Here is a 20,138-nt window from a genome sequence, read left to right as displayed (position 1 = left end):
GGGAACTGGTCATTCGTGCCAATTTGTCCCAGCAAGTCTTTTTCCCAGGCTTTAAACCATTATTTTATCTTTAAAAGGAAGCAAATTTGGCAACGATTGGGCATTCATACCTCTGTCCAAAGCAGTGTACTCGTTCGAGTTGGATTTTGTCGACAGCTTCGCGTGGAATCTGAAGCGCTGTAAGGAGGAACTCTAACTACAGATTCAGGAACTTCTTCTTTCTCTTGGATACCTGTAAGTACCAGATTCTCTCATGGATCTAGTCTATATGTCAAGTAAGGCTTCTCTCAGAACAGTGTTCTCCTTTTTAAGTTCATTCACTGAAGTTTCAATCTTATTGACTGTCCCTTTTAGCTTGTTTGTTTCCTTCTCCAATGTCACTGCTTTTTCCATCACTCATCTCGAGGCTTGCCTTCAACTCTTTTATATCCTTGCTGACTAATTCAAGTATACCCAGTTTGTCATTTATTGATTTTAAACAGATCGTTTTCAACCTTTACCATTCCCGGTGGTGAAAATATTAAATCGTCTGTAGAATAGTCAAGTTTCGTTTTGAAATCGGTTCCCGTCTTACTCTCCATCATATTTGGGTGTTGCTTGTTTTCGTAATATTTGTCAATAAAACAAATCTTAAGACTAAAGAAATGTGTTCTTACCCAGATTGAAGTTTATCACCCACCAGATTGTGTAGTGCTAACATTTAGTCTAACTTGGCGATTTTGAATATTACGTTATCTTGAGGTGCTCTACATAACTACGTTCAGTCCGCTATTACCTTTTTTTTGGCGATAGCAAAACTTTTTATTTTCAATTAAACATAATTGTTCTGAAAGCAAGAGGCTTCAAAGTTAAAAAAAAAAAAAACATTTGCAATCATATTTTGTAATAGAGCGCAAAACGTTATGCATTTTATCCCCCCCAAAATATTTAGAAAACAAAAAATGTATTTGAAAACAAAATTCGCAGTCAACCACCTTCCATTTTGGCCATTTTTTGAGTGTCAGTTTGGCTACAACCAATACCGTTCAGCCTTTCTTTCCAACACAAAGGAAGTTATAGCAGACACCTACGAAGAAGGACTGTGTGATGATGGCATCTCAGGTAAGCAGCGCTGGGCGTTCTCCTGTCCAACTTCTACATAGCTAGTAGTTAGCTCCTACGATTCAGTGTCAGTTCATAACATTCTACTATATTTCATACATACTGTAGAATGATAAATACAATTATTCTCAAGCTAACCATAAACATTTAGCTACAAAATGCCTGTTCGCCATTTTCAGTTGAATTCATCTAACTTTCAATGCAACTCATAAGTAGGCCATGTCCTATTTGTTTCATAGTCGATATAGAAGTCACATTTCATGACAGTGTAATGGTTAGCTTTTTTTTTTACAGAAGGATGAAAGAACACAATATGTCTGTCAGGGAATGCTATTCTGATATGTCAGATGGAGTTAGACCAGAAATTCAGGGCCATTAAGGCAAGGATCCCCCATGCAGGCTTTAGAATGGTCAGAGGAAGTCTCAGAGCAAATGGGCCATCATGTACAATGGAGAAGAGTTAGGGAGTCTTTGCAGCGTGTAAACGGTGCAGGTATCATTGCCAGAATGATCCAGCTTCGTTGCATTGCTCGGCAAAAATACTCTGTCCTGCTCCCCTGTCTCTCGTCCACATTGATACAAATCATAAAAATTGTTAAGGTACTAAGATGTAATATGTCTCCATCAAATCTAAGAAGTTATTTTAAAAAACTTCTTATGGCTGCAGGGGCAGTATTGAGTAGCCGGATAAAAGGTGCCCATTTCAAACGGCCTCGTACTCAATTCTTGCTCGTACAATATGCATATTATTATTACTATTGGATAGAAAACACTCTAGTTTCTAAAACCGTTTGAATTATATCTGTGAGTAAAACAGAACTCCTTTTGCAGCAAACTTCCTGTCAGAAAGTGAAAAATCTGAAATCGATGCGCTGTTCTAGGACCTGCCTATAAATGTGCTTGATATGTATGAGTATACATGCACTTCATACGCCTTCCACTAGATGTCCCATAGGCTGTGAGAGGTGAAATGGGGTTTCTAGGTGTTTCTATGGTGAAAAGAGAGCTCTTGGAATGACATGACCCCAGAATTCCTCTGTCCAGGAAGCGCATAGAGGTCACCGGTAATGGCTTCTGAAAAGCAATCGTTATAGACGTGTTATATCTCCAGCTTTGATTTTATTTGATAAATGTGATCATATCATCGTAAAGTATGTTTTTTCAATATAGTTTCATCAGATTATTGAAATATTTTCGGGAGTTTAGGCGTCTTGCGTTCTCTGGGTACGGTGAAGATGGAGAGCTTCGCGCCACTTGGCTAGTTAGCTTGCTAATTCGAGAGGGAAGAAGGCCGTTCTAAAACCAAACAACGATTGTTCTGGACAAAGGACACCCTTGTACAACATTGATGGAAGATCATCAAAAGTAGGACCCATTTTATGATGATATTTCATATATCTGTCGGAATATGTTGACAATTATTTTGCGCCCAGATATTGGGCTCTCTCTCGTTATAACGTAAGCTGGATGTGGTAATGAAGTTATTTTTAGAATTCTAACGCGGCGATTTCATTAAGAACTAATGTATCTATCATTTCCTATACAACATGTATTTTTTAGTAAAGTATATGAATAGTTATTTGGTCAGAATAGGTGAGTGTCATAAAAATATCCGGACATTCTAGGAAAAAGATGCTACGTTAGCACAATGTATAACCACGTATTTCAGCTCTAAATATGCACATTTTCGAACAAAAAAGTAGTGTATTGTATAACCTGATGTTATAGGACTGTCATCTGATGAAGCTTATCAAGGTTAGTCAAAAATTATATATCTTTTGCTGGTTTGTTACGATCGCTAACTTTTGCTGCGGGTAAATGGCTTGTGTTTCTGGCTATTGTGGTAAGCTAATATAACGCTATAGTGTGTTTTCGCTGTAAAACACTTGATAAATCGGAAATATTGGCTGGAATAACAAGATGCCTGTCTTTCTTTTGCTGTACACTATGTATTTTTCAGAAATGTTTTATGATGAGTATTTAGGTATTTCACGTTGGTCTCTATAATTATTCTGTCTGCTTTCGGTGCAATTTCTGATTGTAGCTGCAATGTAAACTATGATTTATACCTGAAATATGCACATTTTTCGAACATAGATTTATTGAATAACATGTTATAAGACGGTCATCTGATGAAGTTGTTTGTTGGTTAGTTTGGTTGGTTCTTGGTTAGTTAGGTTGGCTTTGTGCATGCTACCTGTGCTGTGAAAAATGTCTGTCCTTTTTTGTATTTGGTGGTGAGCTAACATAAATATACGTGCAGTTTTCGCTGTAAAACATTTTAAAAATCAGACATGTTGGCTGGATTCACAAGATGTGTACCTTTCATTTGCTGTATTGGACTTGTTAATGTGTGAAAATTAAATATTTCAAAAAAATCTTTTTAATTTCGCGCCCTGCACTTGAGCTGGCTGTTGTCATAAGTGTACCGACACCGGGCTGCAGCCATAAAAGGTTAACTTTGTTACTCTTACTTATTCGTAGACAAATTTTCAATGTATGAAATTGGAGTTGTTCTTCGTCAACTGTTATTACATAAATAATGAAGCAGGTTAATATGTTAAACATTTCCCTTTTAATTCCAATGCTTTTTTTCAAGATACCGGTATAGATGGATTTTCAAGGAAGTATATTATTGTGTATGCATATTGCATATTTCCCATCACCTAATGAACAACCACAATACCAGTCTGGTGTTAAGCTTTCTATGCTGTATTGAAGTATCCTGAAAATGACATCTGCTGCTTTATATTGAACGGTCATCTTAGTTATTGTATCTACAAAATATAAGCCGTTTACTTTCAGAGTGCGAGCTGATCAAGGGGTGGAAAATGTAGATATTGCCAGATGGCCTGTTCCTCGGACAGTGAACGTGGAAGCTTTATTGCTGGAAAAAGTGTCCATAACCAAAGGTAATTAAACTGTTCTGTGTTCTTTTTCCTCTCTTCCTCTCTGCCTGTCTTGTTGTACATGGAACCTGTCTCACAAGCATTCATTAAAAAAACCTTTTCAGATTTACACCACATAAACACTCAGCCATTTTCATTGGACTATCAAGCCCCTGCTGCTGCCAAGTCATGATTTCCCTGGTGGTTAGCCTTGCAATAACCAAGTGGTGAAACACATAGCCCTCTATATTTAAATGTTTCAGGTACACTCATAGGTGTCTGCGTCACATACAGTCAGTAACCACTCACAGGGGCACACACACATACAACTTGCATTTCTATAACCTTGGACTCACCTCAGTGTTCACTATTCATGGAGGAAGACCAGAGATTAGGTTCCCCCCCCCCCCAACTGATCAAGTCATCATCAAGCGGTATTTATGCATTAATTTGTGATCTGGTAATGTAAAAAGTCTAATAATGACTTTTGCCTCTCCCCCTTCTCCCTAAATCCTCTAGGTTAGATCAGCTGAGTTGGTGAACCCCTCCCGCATCTGAACTGGCTGACAGGCGGCACAGCATGATCATAGGTGAGAGGTCACTTGGTCAGGTCAACAGGAAGTATTTTTAAAAGAGATGCTTTACATTGAAATTAGGGATGCATGATATAGTCGGCTGATATTAGCTAAAAATGCCAACATCGGTATCAGCCGATGTCTAGTTTAACGCCCGATGTCAAAGCTGACGTGCTTACCTATATAACGAAAAGGTACATGACGTAATGACGTCACGTAAAATTTTGCGCTATACGTGCAACACAGCATTCCTAAGCTAGCCCACATATCTGATATCTGCCATTTTTTGGAGTCAACAGAAGTCAGAAATAGCATTATAAATATTCACTTACCTTTGATGATCTTCATCAGAATGCACTCCCAGGAATCCCAGTTCCACAATAAATGTTTGTTTTGTTCAATATAGTCCATCATTTGTGTCCAAATACCTTCATTTTGTTTGCGCGTTCAGTCCAGTAATCCACATTCATGACGCGCAGTTCAGACGAAAAGTCAAACTCCATTACAGTTCGTAGAAACATGTCAAACGATGTATAGAATCAATCTTTAGGATGTTAACATAAATCTTCAATGTTTCAACCGGAGAATTCCTTTGTCTTCAGAAATGCGATGGAAAGCAGGTCGCTCTCACGTGACCGCGCATGTTCAGCTCGTGCCAGACACCTGACTCAAAGATCTCTCCTTCACAGTAGAAGCATCAAACAAGGTTTTAAAGACTGTTGACATCTAGTGGAAGCCTTAGGAAGTGCAAAAGGACCTATAACCCACTGTATATTGGATAGGCAAACCTACAAACCTCAGATTTCCCACTTCCTGGTTGGATTTTCTCAGGTTTTTGCCTGCCATATGAGTTGTTATACTCACAGACATCATTCAAACAGTTTTAGAAACGTCAGTGTTTTATCCAAATCTACCAATAATATGCATATCTTAGCCTCTGAGCCTGAGTAGCAGGCAGTTTACTCTGGGCACCTTTTCATCCAAGCTACTCAATACTGCCCCCCAGCCATAAGAAGTTAACACTACCAAGTGCGCTATTTTTCCCGATGTTGCCCTACCGGAGTTACAGTAATAGCGTCACAACATACATACGGTGTTCCATAGTTTGGGTCTTTGCGTGTCAAAAAAGATACCATAGCACTGTCAAAGCTGTACGAAAAAAGTCTGCAAACAAGCAAACACCGGCCACGAACGATGCGTTTACAATAAAGCATAATGTGTTTGACCGCAACTTTTGGGTGAGCTAGCTTTAGCTTGGTACTTAGCTAGCACCAATACAACCAGCCTGAAAACAATAACCAGTAGAAACTACAGTCATTTTCATTATTGTTAGCAATGATTTAGGAATCCTTGTGAGTAAGTATTAACTAGGTTGCCACTTGTTGTTCGCCTATTGATGAAAATAAATAGCTAACCAGCTACTTAACCCTGTTGCCCAGAGCTACCGTTATAAGAAGCCAGCTTGCTTCATCTGGCTAGTGAGGCTCGACCGGACCGGGTTATGAAGCTAGCCACAAGTGGAATTTGCGGTTTGCCGTCAAAATAAGTGTCATTGACAGTAATGCAAATGTATACAAATAGAATCATGCCATACTTCTATTTAGATGGCTAACCGCAAAGTCCACTATTGTGGCTAGCTTCACATAGATGTTAAAACTTCTTATGGCTGCAAGCCCGACGTCGGTACACTTATGACAACAGCCAGCTCAAGTGCAGGGCGCGAAATTCAAAATATATATTTTTAAAATATTTAACTTTCACACATTAACAAGTCCAATACAGCATATGAAAGGTACACATCTTGTGAATCCAGCCAACATGTCCGATTTTTAAAATGTTTTACAGCGAAAACACCACGTATATTTATGTTAGCTCACCACCAAATACAAAAAAGGACAGACATTTCTCACAGCACAGGTAGCATGCACAAAGCCAACCTAACTAACCAAGAACCAACCAAACTAACCAACAAACAACTTCATCAGATGACAGTCTTATAACATGTTATTCAATAAATCTATGTTTTGTTCGAAAAATGTGCATATTTCAGGTATAAATCATAGTTTACATTGCAGCTACAATCAGAAATTGCACCGAAAGCAGCCATAATAATTACAGACACCAACGCCAAATAACTAAATACTCATCATAAAACATTTCTGAAAAATACATAGTGTACAGCAAAAGACAGGCATCTTGTTATTCCAGACAATATTTCCGATTTATCAAGTGTTTTACAGCGAAAACACAATATAGCGTTATATTAGCTTACCACAATAGCCAAAAACACAAGCAATTTCCCAGTAGCAAAAGTAAGCGATCGTAACAAACAAGCAAAAGATATAATTTTTGACTAACCTTGATTTTCTTCCTCAGATGACAGTCCTATAACATCAGGTTATACATACACTTATGTTTTGTTCGAAAATGTGCATATTTAGAGCTGAAATCAATGGTTACACATTGTGCTAACTTAGCTACTTTTTCCCACTACGTCTGGATTTTTCCTGACACTTTTTCTGACACACATATTCTGACCAAATAGCTATTCATAAACATAACTAAAAAATACATGTTGTATAGGAAATGATAGATCCATTAGTTCTTAATGAAATCGCAGTGTTAGAATTCTAAAAATAACTTCATTACGATATGCAGCAGGTATAGCTAGAGTACCCAAACGTTGGGCGCCCACGACTAGTTCACATGTACGACAGATATATGAAATAGCATCATAAAATGTTTCTTACTTTTGCTGATCTTTCATCAGAATGTTGTACAAGGGGTCCTTTGTCCAGAACAATCGTTGTTTGGATTTAGAACGGCAACTTTCCCTCTTCATTTAGCACGCGCACTAGCCAAGTGGCACGGATCTCTCCATCGTCAACAAAGGCAGAGAACGGAACACGGCAAAACTCCCGAAAAAATTTCAATAATCTGATTAAACTATATTGAAAAAACATACTTTACGATGATATGGTCACATGTATCAAATAAAATCAGAGCCGGAGATAGTAGTCGTCCATAACGGCAGCTAAACAGAAGGCAATCCCACTGTCCACCTCGCGCTCCCAAGAGTACCGGAAATGAGGGACACGTCATACAAAGAGCTTGTATTCCAATTCAGACCAAGATAAACACTAAATTTCTTCTCTCACAGCCTCTTGACATCCAGGGGAAGGTCTATGAAGTGCACGTAGACTCTTACGTATCATGCCCATGTATAGGCAGGAAGAAGAACAGAGCCTCGATTTCAGACTTTCCACTTCCTGGTCAGGAAGTTTGTGCCAAATGAGTTCTGTTTGACACAGATATAATTCAAACGGTTTTAGAAACTAGAGAGTGTTTTCTATCCAATAGTAATAATAATATGCATATTGTACGAGCAAGAATTGAGTACGAGGCCGTTTGAAATGGGCACCTTTAATCAGAGCTACTCAATACTGCCCCTGCAGCCATAAAAAATTAACACCACCATTAATCAAATAAGAACAGTCTTATAAATTAAGGTTATTTTAGATGACACCTAGCTATATAGTTAGTTCTGTCTTCTACACCTCTCTCAACCTCCTTTTTCTTTATAATGCACACCATATGTGCATTGAAGTACTGATTGAACTTTATAATATTACAATTATATTTATAATGCATGTATTAATAACACCTGGATAATGAACTTTTAATAAAGCGTTTCACATTCTCCACTGGTTGAAATGAAGTATCTCACTGAAATACGTCACCTATCCTGTGTCCTCAGATGAATGCAGGTGAAGGGAGTTAGATATGCATAGGCAGTGTAGTTGTACTGTTATTCTTCTGTATATATATGAATTACAAATCAGCTTTTACTTAAATCATGTTTCTAGTCTATTGCATAGTTACAATGTGTAATCATTGATGTCACAGGAGTGGTAAACACTGTTGAAGTGTATATCTGTAATACATACAAAGAATGGAGTTTGATACACCTGGAATTGGATGACTGAAAAAGAATGTAAAAGATTCATACCTGAACCACACCTTTATTGCCAAGGAAGAATACATGATCAGTGAATATATTCAATGTACAGGCTACACTGTGGGAATCTCATGCGTGGTAATAACTACAGTACATGTATATAGGACTTGCATCCTTGGCACAATAAAGTTATTATACTCTATCCATAGGCTTCATTAATGCCATTCAGACTTGAAGTCGATACAACTATGATAGCTGAGGTTCATAGGTTCTGAACTAATATTCATACCAACGTTTTAGGTTCCGTATGTAACGGATGTGAAATGGCTAGCTAGTTAGCGGGTACGCGCTAGTAGCGTTTCAATCAGTTACGTCACTTGCTCTGAAACCTAGATGTAGTGTTGCCCCTTGCTCTGCAAGGGCCGCGGCTTTTGTGGAGCGATGGGTAACGATGCTTCGTGGGTGACTGTTGTTGATGTGTGCAGAGGGTCCCTGGTTCGCGCCCGTGTTGGGGCGAGGGGACGGTTTAAAGTTATACTGTTACACATACACAGATCAGCTACATAATGTAGCTAGCTACACATCCATAGGCATACAGTTATTTTTATCCTCCACTACACAATAAGCAAATAAATAGTTATACATTCAATGTGCAGTAAAAGCTTTAGCTAGCTAGATTCTTTACATTCACTGTGTTACAAGACAACCAGCAAACCAGGCTGTCTTCTCAGGAGTCCCTAAAACATTAATCAACCTGAATTACAATGTCATACTCATGTCATAACATTAGCTAGCTAGCTGGCTAATGTTAGCTAGCCAGCTAACTTGCTATATAGCGATTTTTGTAAATTGACTTTATGACCAAAAAAATATGCACAATCATTTGCCTCTACATTAACATATTCCTAGGGACGTAAAGGTAACGTAAAGGTAATGGCGGACTGAACGAAGTTATGTAGAGCACCTCAAGATAAAACATAATATTCGAAATATCTGCTAAATTAGACTAAAATATTAGCACTAAATAATCTGGTGGGTGATAACCTTCAATCTGGATAATAACACAAAACAAATCCTAAGATTAGAGACATTTATCGACAAATATTACGAAAACAAGCAACACCCAAACATGACGGAGAGTAAGACAGGGGAACCGATTCAAAAACGAAAACGTGACTCCTCAACCGACACGGATGATTTAATATTCTCACCACCGGGAATGGTAAAGGTCGAAACCGATCTGTTAAAATCAATAAATGACAAACTGGGTATACTTGAATTAGTTAGTAAAGATATAAAAGAGTTGAAGGCAAGCCTAGAGATGAGTGATGAAAAAGCTGCGACATTGGAGAAGGAAACACACGCGCTAAAAGGGACAGTCAATAAAATTGAAACCGAAATGAATGAAATTAAAAAGGAGAACACCGTTCTGAAGGAATGCTTACTAGACATACAAACTAGATCCATGAGAGAGAATTTGGTACTTACAGGTATCCAAGAGAAAGAAGGAGAGGTTCCTGAATCTGTAGTTAGAGAGTTCCTTTTTGCAGCGCTTCAGATTCCACGCGAAGTTATCGATAAGATCCAACTTGAACGTGTACACCGCCTCGGACAGAGAGGGCAGAGGTACGAACGCCCAATCGTTGCCAAATTTGCTTCATTTAAAGATAAAATAATGGTTAAAAGCCTGGGTAAAAGACTTGCTGGGACCAAAATTGGCATGAATGATCAGTTTCCGAAAGAAATTGCAGAACGGCGCAAAGTTCTGTATCCAATTTTCAAAGAAAATAGATTAAAAGCGAAACGAGTAGCTCTCGTCGTTGATAAACTATATATTGATAACCAGTTGTTCAGAGACACAAAGACTACTCCATGGTTATTTTAAAAATTACAAAGTTCTCATAGATGAGGAAAATAAACACAATTCAAGCCCGGTTATTGATTGTAACAATACAATACAAAATATAGCTTTTCTATAAATCTTCATATATATAACTAATTGAACACAAGCACTATTTCTACATAGTGAAGATAAAAACTAAGTAAACACAAGGCACAGTATGTGTGGATGGTGTGGTGTGTGTTTATTTTTATTTGTTATGTTTGGAAAGTTGAGTGAGTGAGTAATGAAATAGTTGCATATCCCAGAGCCAGTGTATTGCTGTGGGCCGGGTATGAGAGGGCTTTCAATGTTGTTCAGATGATGGATATACTTTTATAATGAATTATACGTCTTATTTATTTATTGTCCTATCATGGGGAACTACATTTTTTAAATAAATTATATCTAATTATTTATTATCCTATTTTAATGGTACGGTCCATGGCCCTATACCCTAGACACCCACATGAATGGCCCAGATACTAAGGAGAAGTCCCTAACTGTTTTATGTGCATGCTGTAAGCGGTCTGTATGCAGCCAAAATGAGGTCAGGGACCAAGAGCAGCACTACCCCCTCAAGATTCTGAGCCTGCTTGGCAGGGTTGGTCCTGCAAAGCCAAAGCCCCCTAAAGGGAGAGCATAATAAACAAGGAAATTCTCAAAGCTGCTAATGAGAACCTTGACGACCTTGTACCTAGCCGGTGGGGATTCCGGTGGGGTGCCCCCACCCAGGCAGTGGCAGTGCTGGCAACACTAGCTGCAGTAACCCATGGGGAGGGGGTCACACTCGGACATTCAGAGAGGGGGTATATTATTGTGGCCCTGGTGGCACGAAATCAAGTCGGACTGCATGGAGATGCTTGGGAACATGGTCAAAATGGATGACCGTATTGTGGGTGTTTCAGGAAGAAGGTGTACATTTGACCTCCATCATTTAGGATGTGACAATGGTAAATAAATCTCTACATTTATGCTCATTTTTTGCACGGTCTTGCAGGCCTTCTCATGCAGCTGCAACTGCAAGTACATTTGTAAATCATGATCCATCTTGAGTTGGGCTCTGGGATGGTGCAATTGTTGAGAGGGTGAGCTTATGGTTGTGTGGGGGTAAGGGCTGAATGTGTGTGGGTGTATGTGTGTATCCCACAACTGTTGCGAAGGAAGAAGTAAAAGATGTTAGGGACTATAGAGGATGATTCACAGCAATATGTAATAAAAATAGAGGTGAGGGCGATGGAAATGCATTTGGCAATGGATCTGCTTCGGTTCGGTGGATGGCGCTGTGTGCACTTTTCGAAGGATGGATCCCAGTCGGTCCGGGGCTGTGCGATGCGGGGGGTCGGGGGTGGTCTGCCGGTCATTGGGATGACAACCCAACTCGAGATGGGGGCTTTTGGCGGGTGGAATAGTGGGGACCAATTGGAGGTTTGCTTAGTGGAGATGCAAATGTCATGGTACAACTATATAGACACTCAATCATTATGTTACTTTTTAATAGGACGTTTACAAACATATATTTTGATAAAAATAATTGAAAGGTGTGTCTCATTATGGTACGTGGTGAAATAAGTATAGCCAGTTACAATTGTAATGGCTTAGCAGATAATAAGAAAAGACGATCAGTATTTACCTGGCTAAAAGAGAAGGATTATAATATCTACTGTTTACAGGAAACCCATTCGACAGTTTTAGATGAAGTTTTGTGGAAAAAGAACTGGGGGGGCGAAATATATTTCTCCCATGGGCAAAGAAATTCAAAAGGGGTGATGGTTTTAATTAATAATAACTTTGATCCAAATGTGCAACTTGTCCAAACAGATCCTCAAGGTAGATGGATTATTTTAAATATGTTATTGGACAATAAACATATGGCTTATTAACCTATACGGTCCGAATAATGATGATCCAAGCTTCTTTGACAATATATATAAGAATGTATCAACTCTACAAGCAACACTAGACTCTATTATTATAGTGGGAGATTTTAATACGGTCTTAAATACCTCTATGGACCGGAAAGGAAATCACACTACAAACTATCACCCTCAGGCACTTAAGGAAATCAGGAATGTCATGGATATATTGGAATTAGTGGATATATGGAGACTTAAATACCCTGACCTAGTGAGATAAACATGGCGGAGGCTTAATCAAGCTAGTCGCCTTGACTACTTTCTTATATCATTCTCTCTGGCACCAAAAGTTAAAAAGTGTTTGATAGGGGACAGAATGCGGTCGGACCATCACATAATTGGCATATATATTACTCTTACAGAATTTCCACGTGGGCGAGGATATTGGAAATTTAATCAAAGCCTACTAGATGATAAATTGTTTAGAACTAGGACAGAAGAATTTATAACTGACTTTTTTAGACATAACATAGGTACAGCAGAACCCCATATTGTATGGGACACTTTTAAGTGTGGCTTTAGAGGCCATGCAATTCAGTACTCATCTATAAAACAAAAGCAATTTCGATCAAAAGAGTCCATATTAACAAAGGAAATTGAAGGACTAACAGTACAGTTAGATAACAATAAAAACGGTACCATAGAGGCACAGAATAAGTTAGAGGAAAAACAAAAAGAAATGGAGGAACTTATTCAAGAAAGATCCAGTGTAATATATTACAAAAATAAAGCGAACTGGATGGAATATGGGGAAAAATGCACCAAATTTTTTTTCAATCTTCAATATAGAAATGCTACCAAAAAAAACGTATTAAAACTTGTTACAAATGATGGAGTCACGCATGATTCACCAAATGATATTTTGAAAGAGGAAGTAAAGTACTTTAAGAATATATTTTTGTTTCAGGCTCCTCCATCTCCACTAACTGAAACTAATTGTATGGATTTTTTCCCTAATAATAATGTAAAATTAACATCTGTACAGAAAGACTCATGTGAAGGCCTAATTACAGAGGAGGAACTACTTGATGCAATTGGGGCCTTTAAGGATGGGAAAACTCCAGGACTGGATGGCATACCAGTGGAAGTATACAAACATTTTTTTGATATACTCAAAGGACCATTATTAGCTTGTTTTAACCACTCCTATATAAATGATAGATTATCAGACACGCAACAAGAAGGTGTGATATCATTATTACTGAAACAGGACCCAAGTGGTATATATAAAGATCCAGTCCATTTAAAAAATTGGAGACCTCTTACACTTCAGTGTTGTGATGCAAAAATCCTAGCAAAATGCTTGGCGCATAGAATAAAAAAAGTTGTCAGATATTATTCATCCTAATCAGACAGGTTTTTTACATGGACGATACATTGGAGATAATATAAGGCAAGTACTGGAAACAATAGAACACTATGAAATATCGGGGACACCAGGCCTGGTTTTCATAGCTGATTTTGAAAAGGCTTTTGATAAAGTACGACTGGAGTTTATATATAAATGCCTAGAATATTTCAATTTTGGGGAATCTCTTATAAAATGGGTAAAAATTATGTATAGTAACCCTAGGTGTAAAATAGTAAATAATGGCTACATCTCAGAAAGTTTTAAACTATCTAGAGGAGTAAAACAAGGTTGTCCACTATCGGCATATCTATTTATTATTGCCATCGAAATGTTAGCTGTTAAAATTAGATCAAACATTAATATTAAGGGATTAGAAATCCAGGGCCTAAAAACTAAGGTGTCATTGTACGCTGATGATTCATGTTTTCTTTTAAAACCACAACTAGAATCTCTCCACGGCCTCTTAGAGGATCTAGATACATTTGCTATCCTCTCTGGATTAAAACCAAATTATGATAAATGTACCATATTACGTATTGGATCACTAAAAAATACACATTTTACATTGCCATGTAGTTTACCAATTAAATGGTCTGACGGTGATGTGGACATACTCGGTATACAAATCCCAAAAGAAAGAAATGATCTCACTCCAATAAATTTTTATAGAAAGTTAGCAAAAATAGATAAGATCTTGCTACCATGGAAAGGAAAATACCTGTCTATTTGTGGGAAAATCACCCTGATTAACTCTTTAATCATATCACAGTTTACCTATTTGCTTATGGTTTTGCCTACACCTAGTGACCTGCTTTTTAAATTATATGAACAAAAAATATTCAATTTTATTTGGAACGGCAAGCCAGATAAAATTAAAAGGGCCTATTTATATAACGAATATGAATTCGGAGGGCAGAAATTATTAAATATTAAAGCATTAGACCTCTCACTAAAGGCATCAGTCATACAAAAGTTATACTTAAATCCAAACTGGTTCTCTAGTAGATTGGTACGAATGTCTCATCCTATGTTCAAGAAGGGCCTTTTTCCCTTTATTCAGATTACACCTGCTCACTTTCGGTTGCTTGAAAAGGAAATAATCTCCAAATTATCTTTATTTTTTAAGCAAGCCTTAGAAAGTTGGTTGCAATTTCAGTTTAATCCACCTGAAAGGACGGAACAAATAGTACAACAAATCTTGTGGTTAAATTCAAATATAGTAATTGATAAAAAAAACTGTATTTATCGAAGAAATGTTTAAAAAAGGTATAATTTTTGTGAATGATATCATAAATAGGACTGGTGGAGTAATGTCACACATGCAGCTAACGCAGACATATGGAAATGTCTGCTCTACCCAAAATTACAACCAATTAATTGCAGCATTACCACAAAAATGGAAGAGGCAGGTGGAAGGGGATAAAAGTAAGGAACTTGTATGTCGGCCTTATATTAAAGAACATAAATGGTTAAAGAAAAGTGTGATAAATAAAAACATATACCAATTTCATTTAAGGACCAAAAAACTTACAGCTGTGCCATATAAATTGCAAAATAGTTGGGAAGAGATTTTCGATGTACCCATTCCATGGCACATGGTGTATGAATTGATACGCAAAACAACGCCGGATTCAAAACTTCGAATTTTTCAATTTAAATTATTGTACAAAATTCTTGCAACTAATAGAATGTTATATATATGGGGGATACAATCTTCCCAGCTCTGTAGATTCTGCTGTGAGGAGGCAGAGTCATTAGACCATTTATTTTGGTATTGTCCGCATGTAGCTCGTTTTTGGTCACAGGTCCAGGAATGGTTGAAGAATTGCAACATTTGCGTAGAACTAACGCTACAGATAGCAATACTGGGGGATTTGAAAAGCCATAGTCAATCAATCAATAATATAATAATTATTTTAGCAAAAATGTTTATTTTTAATTTACAATCCGTGGAAGCTATGAGAATAGGAAGATTCAAATCTTTTGTGAAGCATCACAGCACAGTTGAAAAATATATGGCAAATAAAAATCCGAAATGGATGATGTTGGAAGATAGATGGGAAAGGTTGAGTGGAGCTGAAGGGTGGGACTAATAACAAGATAAACAATGTAGGGCATACGGGATCTGTGAAATGTGTATAGGTGCGGAGCTATTGTGAAATAGCACAGTTACAAGTGGAAATCAAACTGGATGGACAACAGAAATAGAGGAAGGACTAAGAACAAACAAGAGAGAACTATTATAAAGTAGACTGTCTGTAAAATGTGTATAAGATGTATAAATTGAAGGTAAAAACAGAAATGTTTATCAGTTTACTCCAATTGGGGGATCGGTGGTAGGGTTTGCGGGGAATAATAATAAAGGTATACTCTTTAAAAAAGTATGTATGTCTATGTAGGTATGTGTATGTATATATGTGTATATGTATGCATACGTGAATGGATATATATATTTACCCAAAAAAATATGGGGGATTGGAAATGATGCAGACAATTACATTGGAAGCAACATTCTTTCCGCAATATTAAGCTGATCCACCCCCAAAAAAAAAAAAAGAAAAAAAAAAATAAAATATTCCTCTCAATTGTACATTTTTTTGCTTGACTCGTTATAACTCCTAACATTTGCTTCCACCGTAATGTTGTCAGCCATCTTTGCTGAAGAAAGTCACCAGCGACGGATGGCTTGCGTCAAATTCGTCATTGGAACCACTCGATATGATTGGTCATATAAAAACCTTGGGACCCAAATGCATAATGAGTGCTCTAACTCCCCCTTGTGGTGGTCTGGAACAATGAAGCCGTGACGCTGGGTACCTCTAAGTCCCGCAGTGTAAGCTCGCAACTTTTAAAGGAGGAACTGCTGTACCACACCTCCTCGTGCCTTATTGCTATTATAAACTGGTTATCGACGTAATTAGAGCAGTAAAAATGTATATGTTTTGTCATACCCGTGGTATACGGTCTGATATACCACAGCTGTCAGCCAACCAGCATTCAGGGCTCAAACCACCCAGTTTATAATCAGTGATAAATCAGCAAACAAATAGATGAGCTATACCACCTCCACTTATTTGCCCAGCCAGAGAATTAACCAAATATACACTGATCAAAAAAATAAAGGGAACACTTAAACAACACAATGTAACTCCAAGTCAATCACACTTCTGTGAAATCAAACTGTCCACTTAGGAAGCAACACTGATTGACAATAAATTTCACATGCTATTGTGCAAATGGAATAGACAACAGGTGGAAATTATAGGCAATTAGCAAGACACCCCCAATAAAGGAGTGGTTCTGCAGGTGGTGACCACAGACCACTTCTCAGTTCCTATGCTTCCTGGCTGATGTTTTGGTCACTTTTGAATGCTGGCAGTGCTCTCACTCTAGTGGTAGCATGAGACGGAGTCTACAACCCACACAAGTGGCTCAGGTAGTGCAGCTCATCCAGGATTGCACATCAATGCGAGCTGTGGCAAGAAGGTTTGCTGTGTCTGTCAGCGTAGTGTCCAGAGCATGGAGGCGCTACCAGGAGACAGGCCAGTACATCAGGAGACGTGGAGGAGGCCGTAGGAGGGCAACAACCCAGCAGCAGGACCGCTACCTCCGCCTTTGTGCAAGGAGGAGCAGGAGGAGCACTGCCAGAGCCCTGCAAAATGACCTCCAGCAGGCCACAAATGTGCATGTGTCTGCTCAAACGGTCAGAAACAGACTCCATGAGGGTGGTATGAGGGCCCGACGTCCACAGGTGGGGGTTGTGCTTACAGCCCAACACCGTGCAGGACGTTTGGTATTTGCCAGAGAACACCAAGATTGGCAAATTCGCCACTGGCGCCCTGTGCTCTTCACAGATGAAAGCAGGTTCACACTGAGCACATGAGCACATGTGACAGACGTGACAGAGTCTGGAGACGCCGTGGAGAACGTTCTGCTGCCTGCAACATCCTCCAGCATGACCGGTTTGGCGGTGGGTCAGTCATGGTGTGGGGTTGCATTTCTTTGGGGGGCCGCACAGCCCTCCATGTGCTCGCCAGAGGTAGCCTGACTGCCATTAGGTACCGAGATGAGATCCTCAGACCCCTTATGAGACCATATGCTGGTGCGGTTGGCCCTGGGTTCCTCCTAATGCAAGACAATGCTAGACCTCATGTGGCTGGAGTGTGTCAGCAGTTCCTGCAAGAGGAAGGCATTGATGCTATGGACTGGCCCGCCCGTTCCCCAGACCTGAATCCAATTGTGCACATCTGGGACATCATGTCTCGCTCCATTGCACCAACGCCACGTTGCACCACAGACTGTCCAGGAGTTGGCGGATGCTTTAGTCCAGGTCTGGGAGGAGATCCCTCAGGAGACCATCCGCCACCTCATCAGGAGCATGCCCAGGCGTTGTAGGGAGGTCATACAGGCACGTGGAGGCCACACACACACTACTGAGCCTCATTTTGACTTGTTTTAAGGACATTACATCAAAGTTGGATCAGCCTGTAGTGTGGTTTTCCACTTTAATTTTGAGTGCGACTCCAAATCCAGACCTCCATGGGTTGATAAATTTGATTTCCATTGATAATTTGTGTGATTGTTGTCAGCACATTCAACTATGTAAAGAAAAAAGTATTTAATAAGAATATTTCATTCATTCAGATCTAGGATGTGTTATTTTAATGTTCCCTTTATTTTTTTGAGCAGTGTATAAAAGAAAGCGGACAAAAAGAAGGCGGGATGCTAAAGTTGGCGGAAAAACGTCTTGGTTTGAAAGGTGTATCAGTGACAACACCATGAATGCTGTAATGATTGGGTTAACGGGGTAAATAATGCTGTAATCAATGGGTTAAATAGTGCTGTAATGGTAAAGAGTCTGTATGTTAAGGCCACATGGAGTCTAAATGGCTCCTCTTACTTCTATCAATAAACACATTTAAAACAATGAAGAATCATCTTTTGTATTGTGGATATTTTACAATCCGCATTGACCTGATACATTTGTTAAAACTAGCTACCAGTATATGACAGCAGCTCAATGTTTGTGGTGGGTATTGAGAAGGCTTGGGAGGGATAGTTTGGTTACATTGTGTAGTCTTGTCCATCCAAACAGACACACACACTGTTCTGCCCACGCACTGATAAGAGCATGCAGTTACTGTTGCATCTCTCAATCAGACCTTAACACACACACATTGCGTTATCAGCTGATACAGCATGTACTAAATTTTTGCTGTGTGTTTCCTGATGTCAAGAGGTGGCTGTTTCCTAGCAGTGTGACGATAATATGAGCCGGAATAGGGGTAGACACACAGCGTTTAGCGTTCCTACCTGAGCGAGTTGGTCTCTTCCAGTCCTCCCACTGTTACCAGTATAACACAGGTCCAGACGCAGGTCTCTCCCAGAATACTTGCTTCACCCTTTAGCCTGTCTACCAGTCTCCACAGAGCACACTCACACACAGAGTCTCCACAGAGCACACTCACACACAGAGTCTCCACAGAGCCCACTCACACACACAGTTTCCACAGAGCCCACTCACACACAGTCTCCACAGAGCCCACACACACAGTCTCCACAGAGCCCACTCACACACACAGTTTCCACAGAGCCCACTCACACACAGTCTCCACAGAGCCCACACACACAGTCTCCACAGAGCACACTCACAGTCTCCAGTCTTGTCTACTGTACCTGTAGAATGACTTTCCTAGGTCTAGTACCAGACACTTCTCACCCAGTCCAGCCCAGAAAAACTCCAGCTCAAAAAAATAAAGTTCAGTCTAGTCCTTGTCTAATCCAGTCTCGCAGTAGTAGTAGTCTCTCAATAATATAGTCCAGACTTCTCTCCTAGTACAGCAGACCAGTATTAGCCTGGTTCTTCTGTCCCAGTGCAACCCACCAGTACCCCAGTCCAGCCAAGCAGTATAACCCAGACAATCCCAGTCCCTCTGAGCCCTCCAATCCCGTGGTGCAATACTAAAATAACCAACACGGCCCCCCTCTCCCCTGCAACCAGGCAGACTGTCCTTAACCCTTAATTACCTGCCAAGCTTACCATCTGTCTTTCACATCACCACACTACTACAAGCTTGTAATGAGAGCGAGAGAGCGAGCAAGGTAACAGGCTAGCTGCTCCACCATACCACAGAGGGCGTGAGGAAGAGCACGAGAGAGCAAGTGTGTGTGTGAACCAGGGGAGTGTTCAGCTCAATCCCTCTACCGTTTGTTGAGAAATCACTGACATTACAGGGGGAAACCCTCCCCCGCAACTCCTCCCTCTTTCCCTCCAAGCATTATACACAGTCTCCACCCCGTGGACTCTCACACATAGCCCTAGGTATGTGTACTCATGACTGTCAGACTGTATACCAATGACCTCCAGCACTGAATATGATCTATGACTTAATGATAAACAAACCATTTATGCAACAAGGGGCACTCTGTCCAATTATTTCACTTTTTTTTTTTTTTTTTTTTTTTAAATC

General features: G+C 39.4%; 1 protein-coding gene across 7 annotated transcripts in view; it reads right to left on the bottom strand.

Moving 5' to 3' along the window:
* The window catches only part of LOC120029970 (cytohesin-1-like), a 44,913-nt gene extending 25,030 nt beyond the window's left edge, over window positions 1-19,883 (bottom strand). For 2 of the 7 annotated variants that reach the window (XM_038975281.1, XM_038975283.1), the window contains exon 1: window positions 19,345-19,881. Coding sequence is in view for 1 of the 7 variants with exons in the window: in XM_038975279.1 (XP_038831207.1) it covers window positions 19,696-19,711 (16 nt within the window). In the remaining 6 variants the exon portion in view is untranslated. Of the gene's footprint in view, window positions 1-18,981; window positions 19,197-19,344 lie in introns of those variants that run through there. The other 5 variants (XM_038975284.1, XM_038975285.1, XM_038975280.1 and 2 more) reach the window with 3 other exon arrangements.
* Window positions 19,884-20,138: the final 255 nt, after the last annotated feature.

This window comes from Salvelinus namaycush, chromosome 35 (assembly GCF_016432855.1).
Source record: "Salvelinus namaycush isolate Seneca chromosome 35, SaNama_1.0, whole genome shotgun sequence".
NCBI lineage: Eukaryota > Metazoa > Chordata > Actinopteri > Salmoniformes > Salmonidae > Salvelinus > Salvelinus namaycush.
Note: the sequence above shows the minus strand (reverse complement) of the source record. Positions and strands in the feature narration are given on the sequence as shown.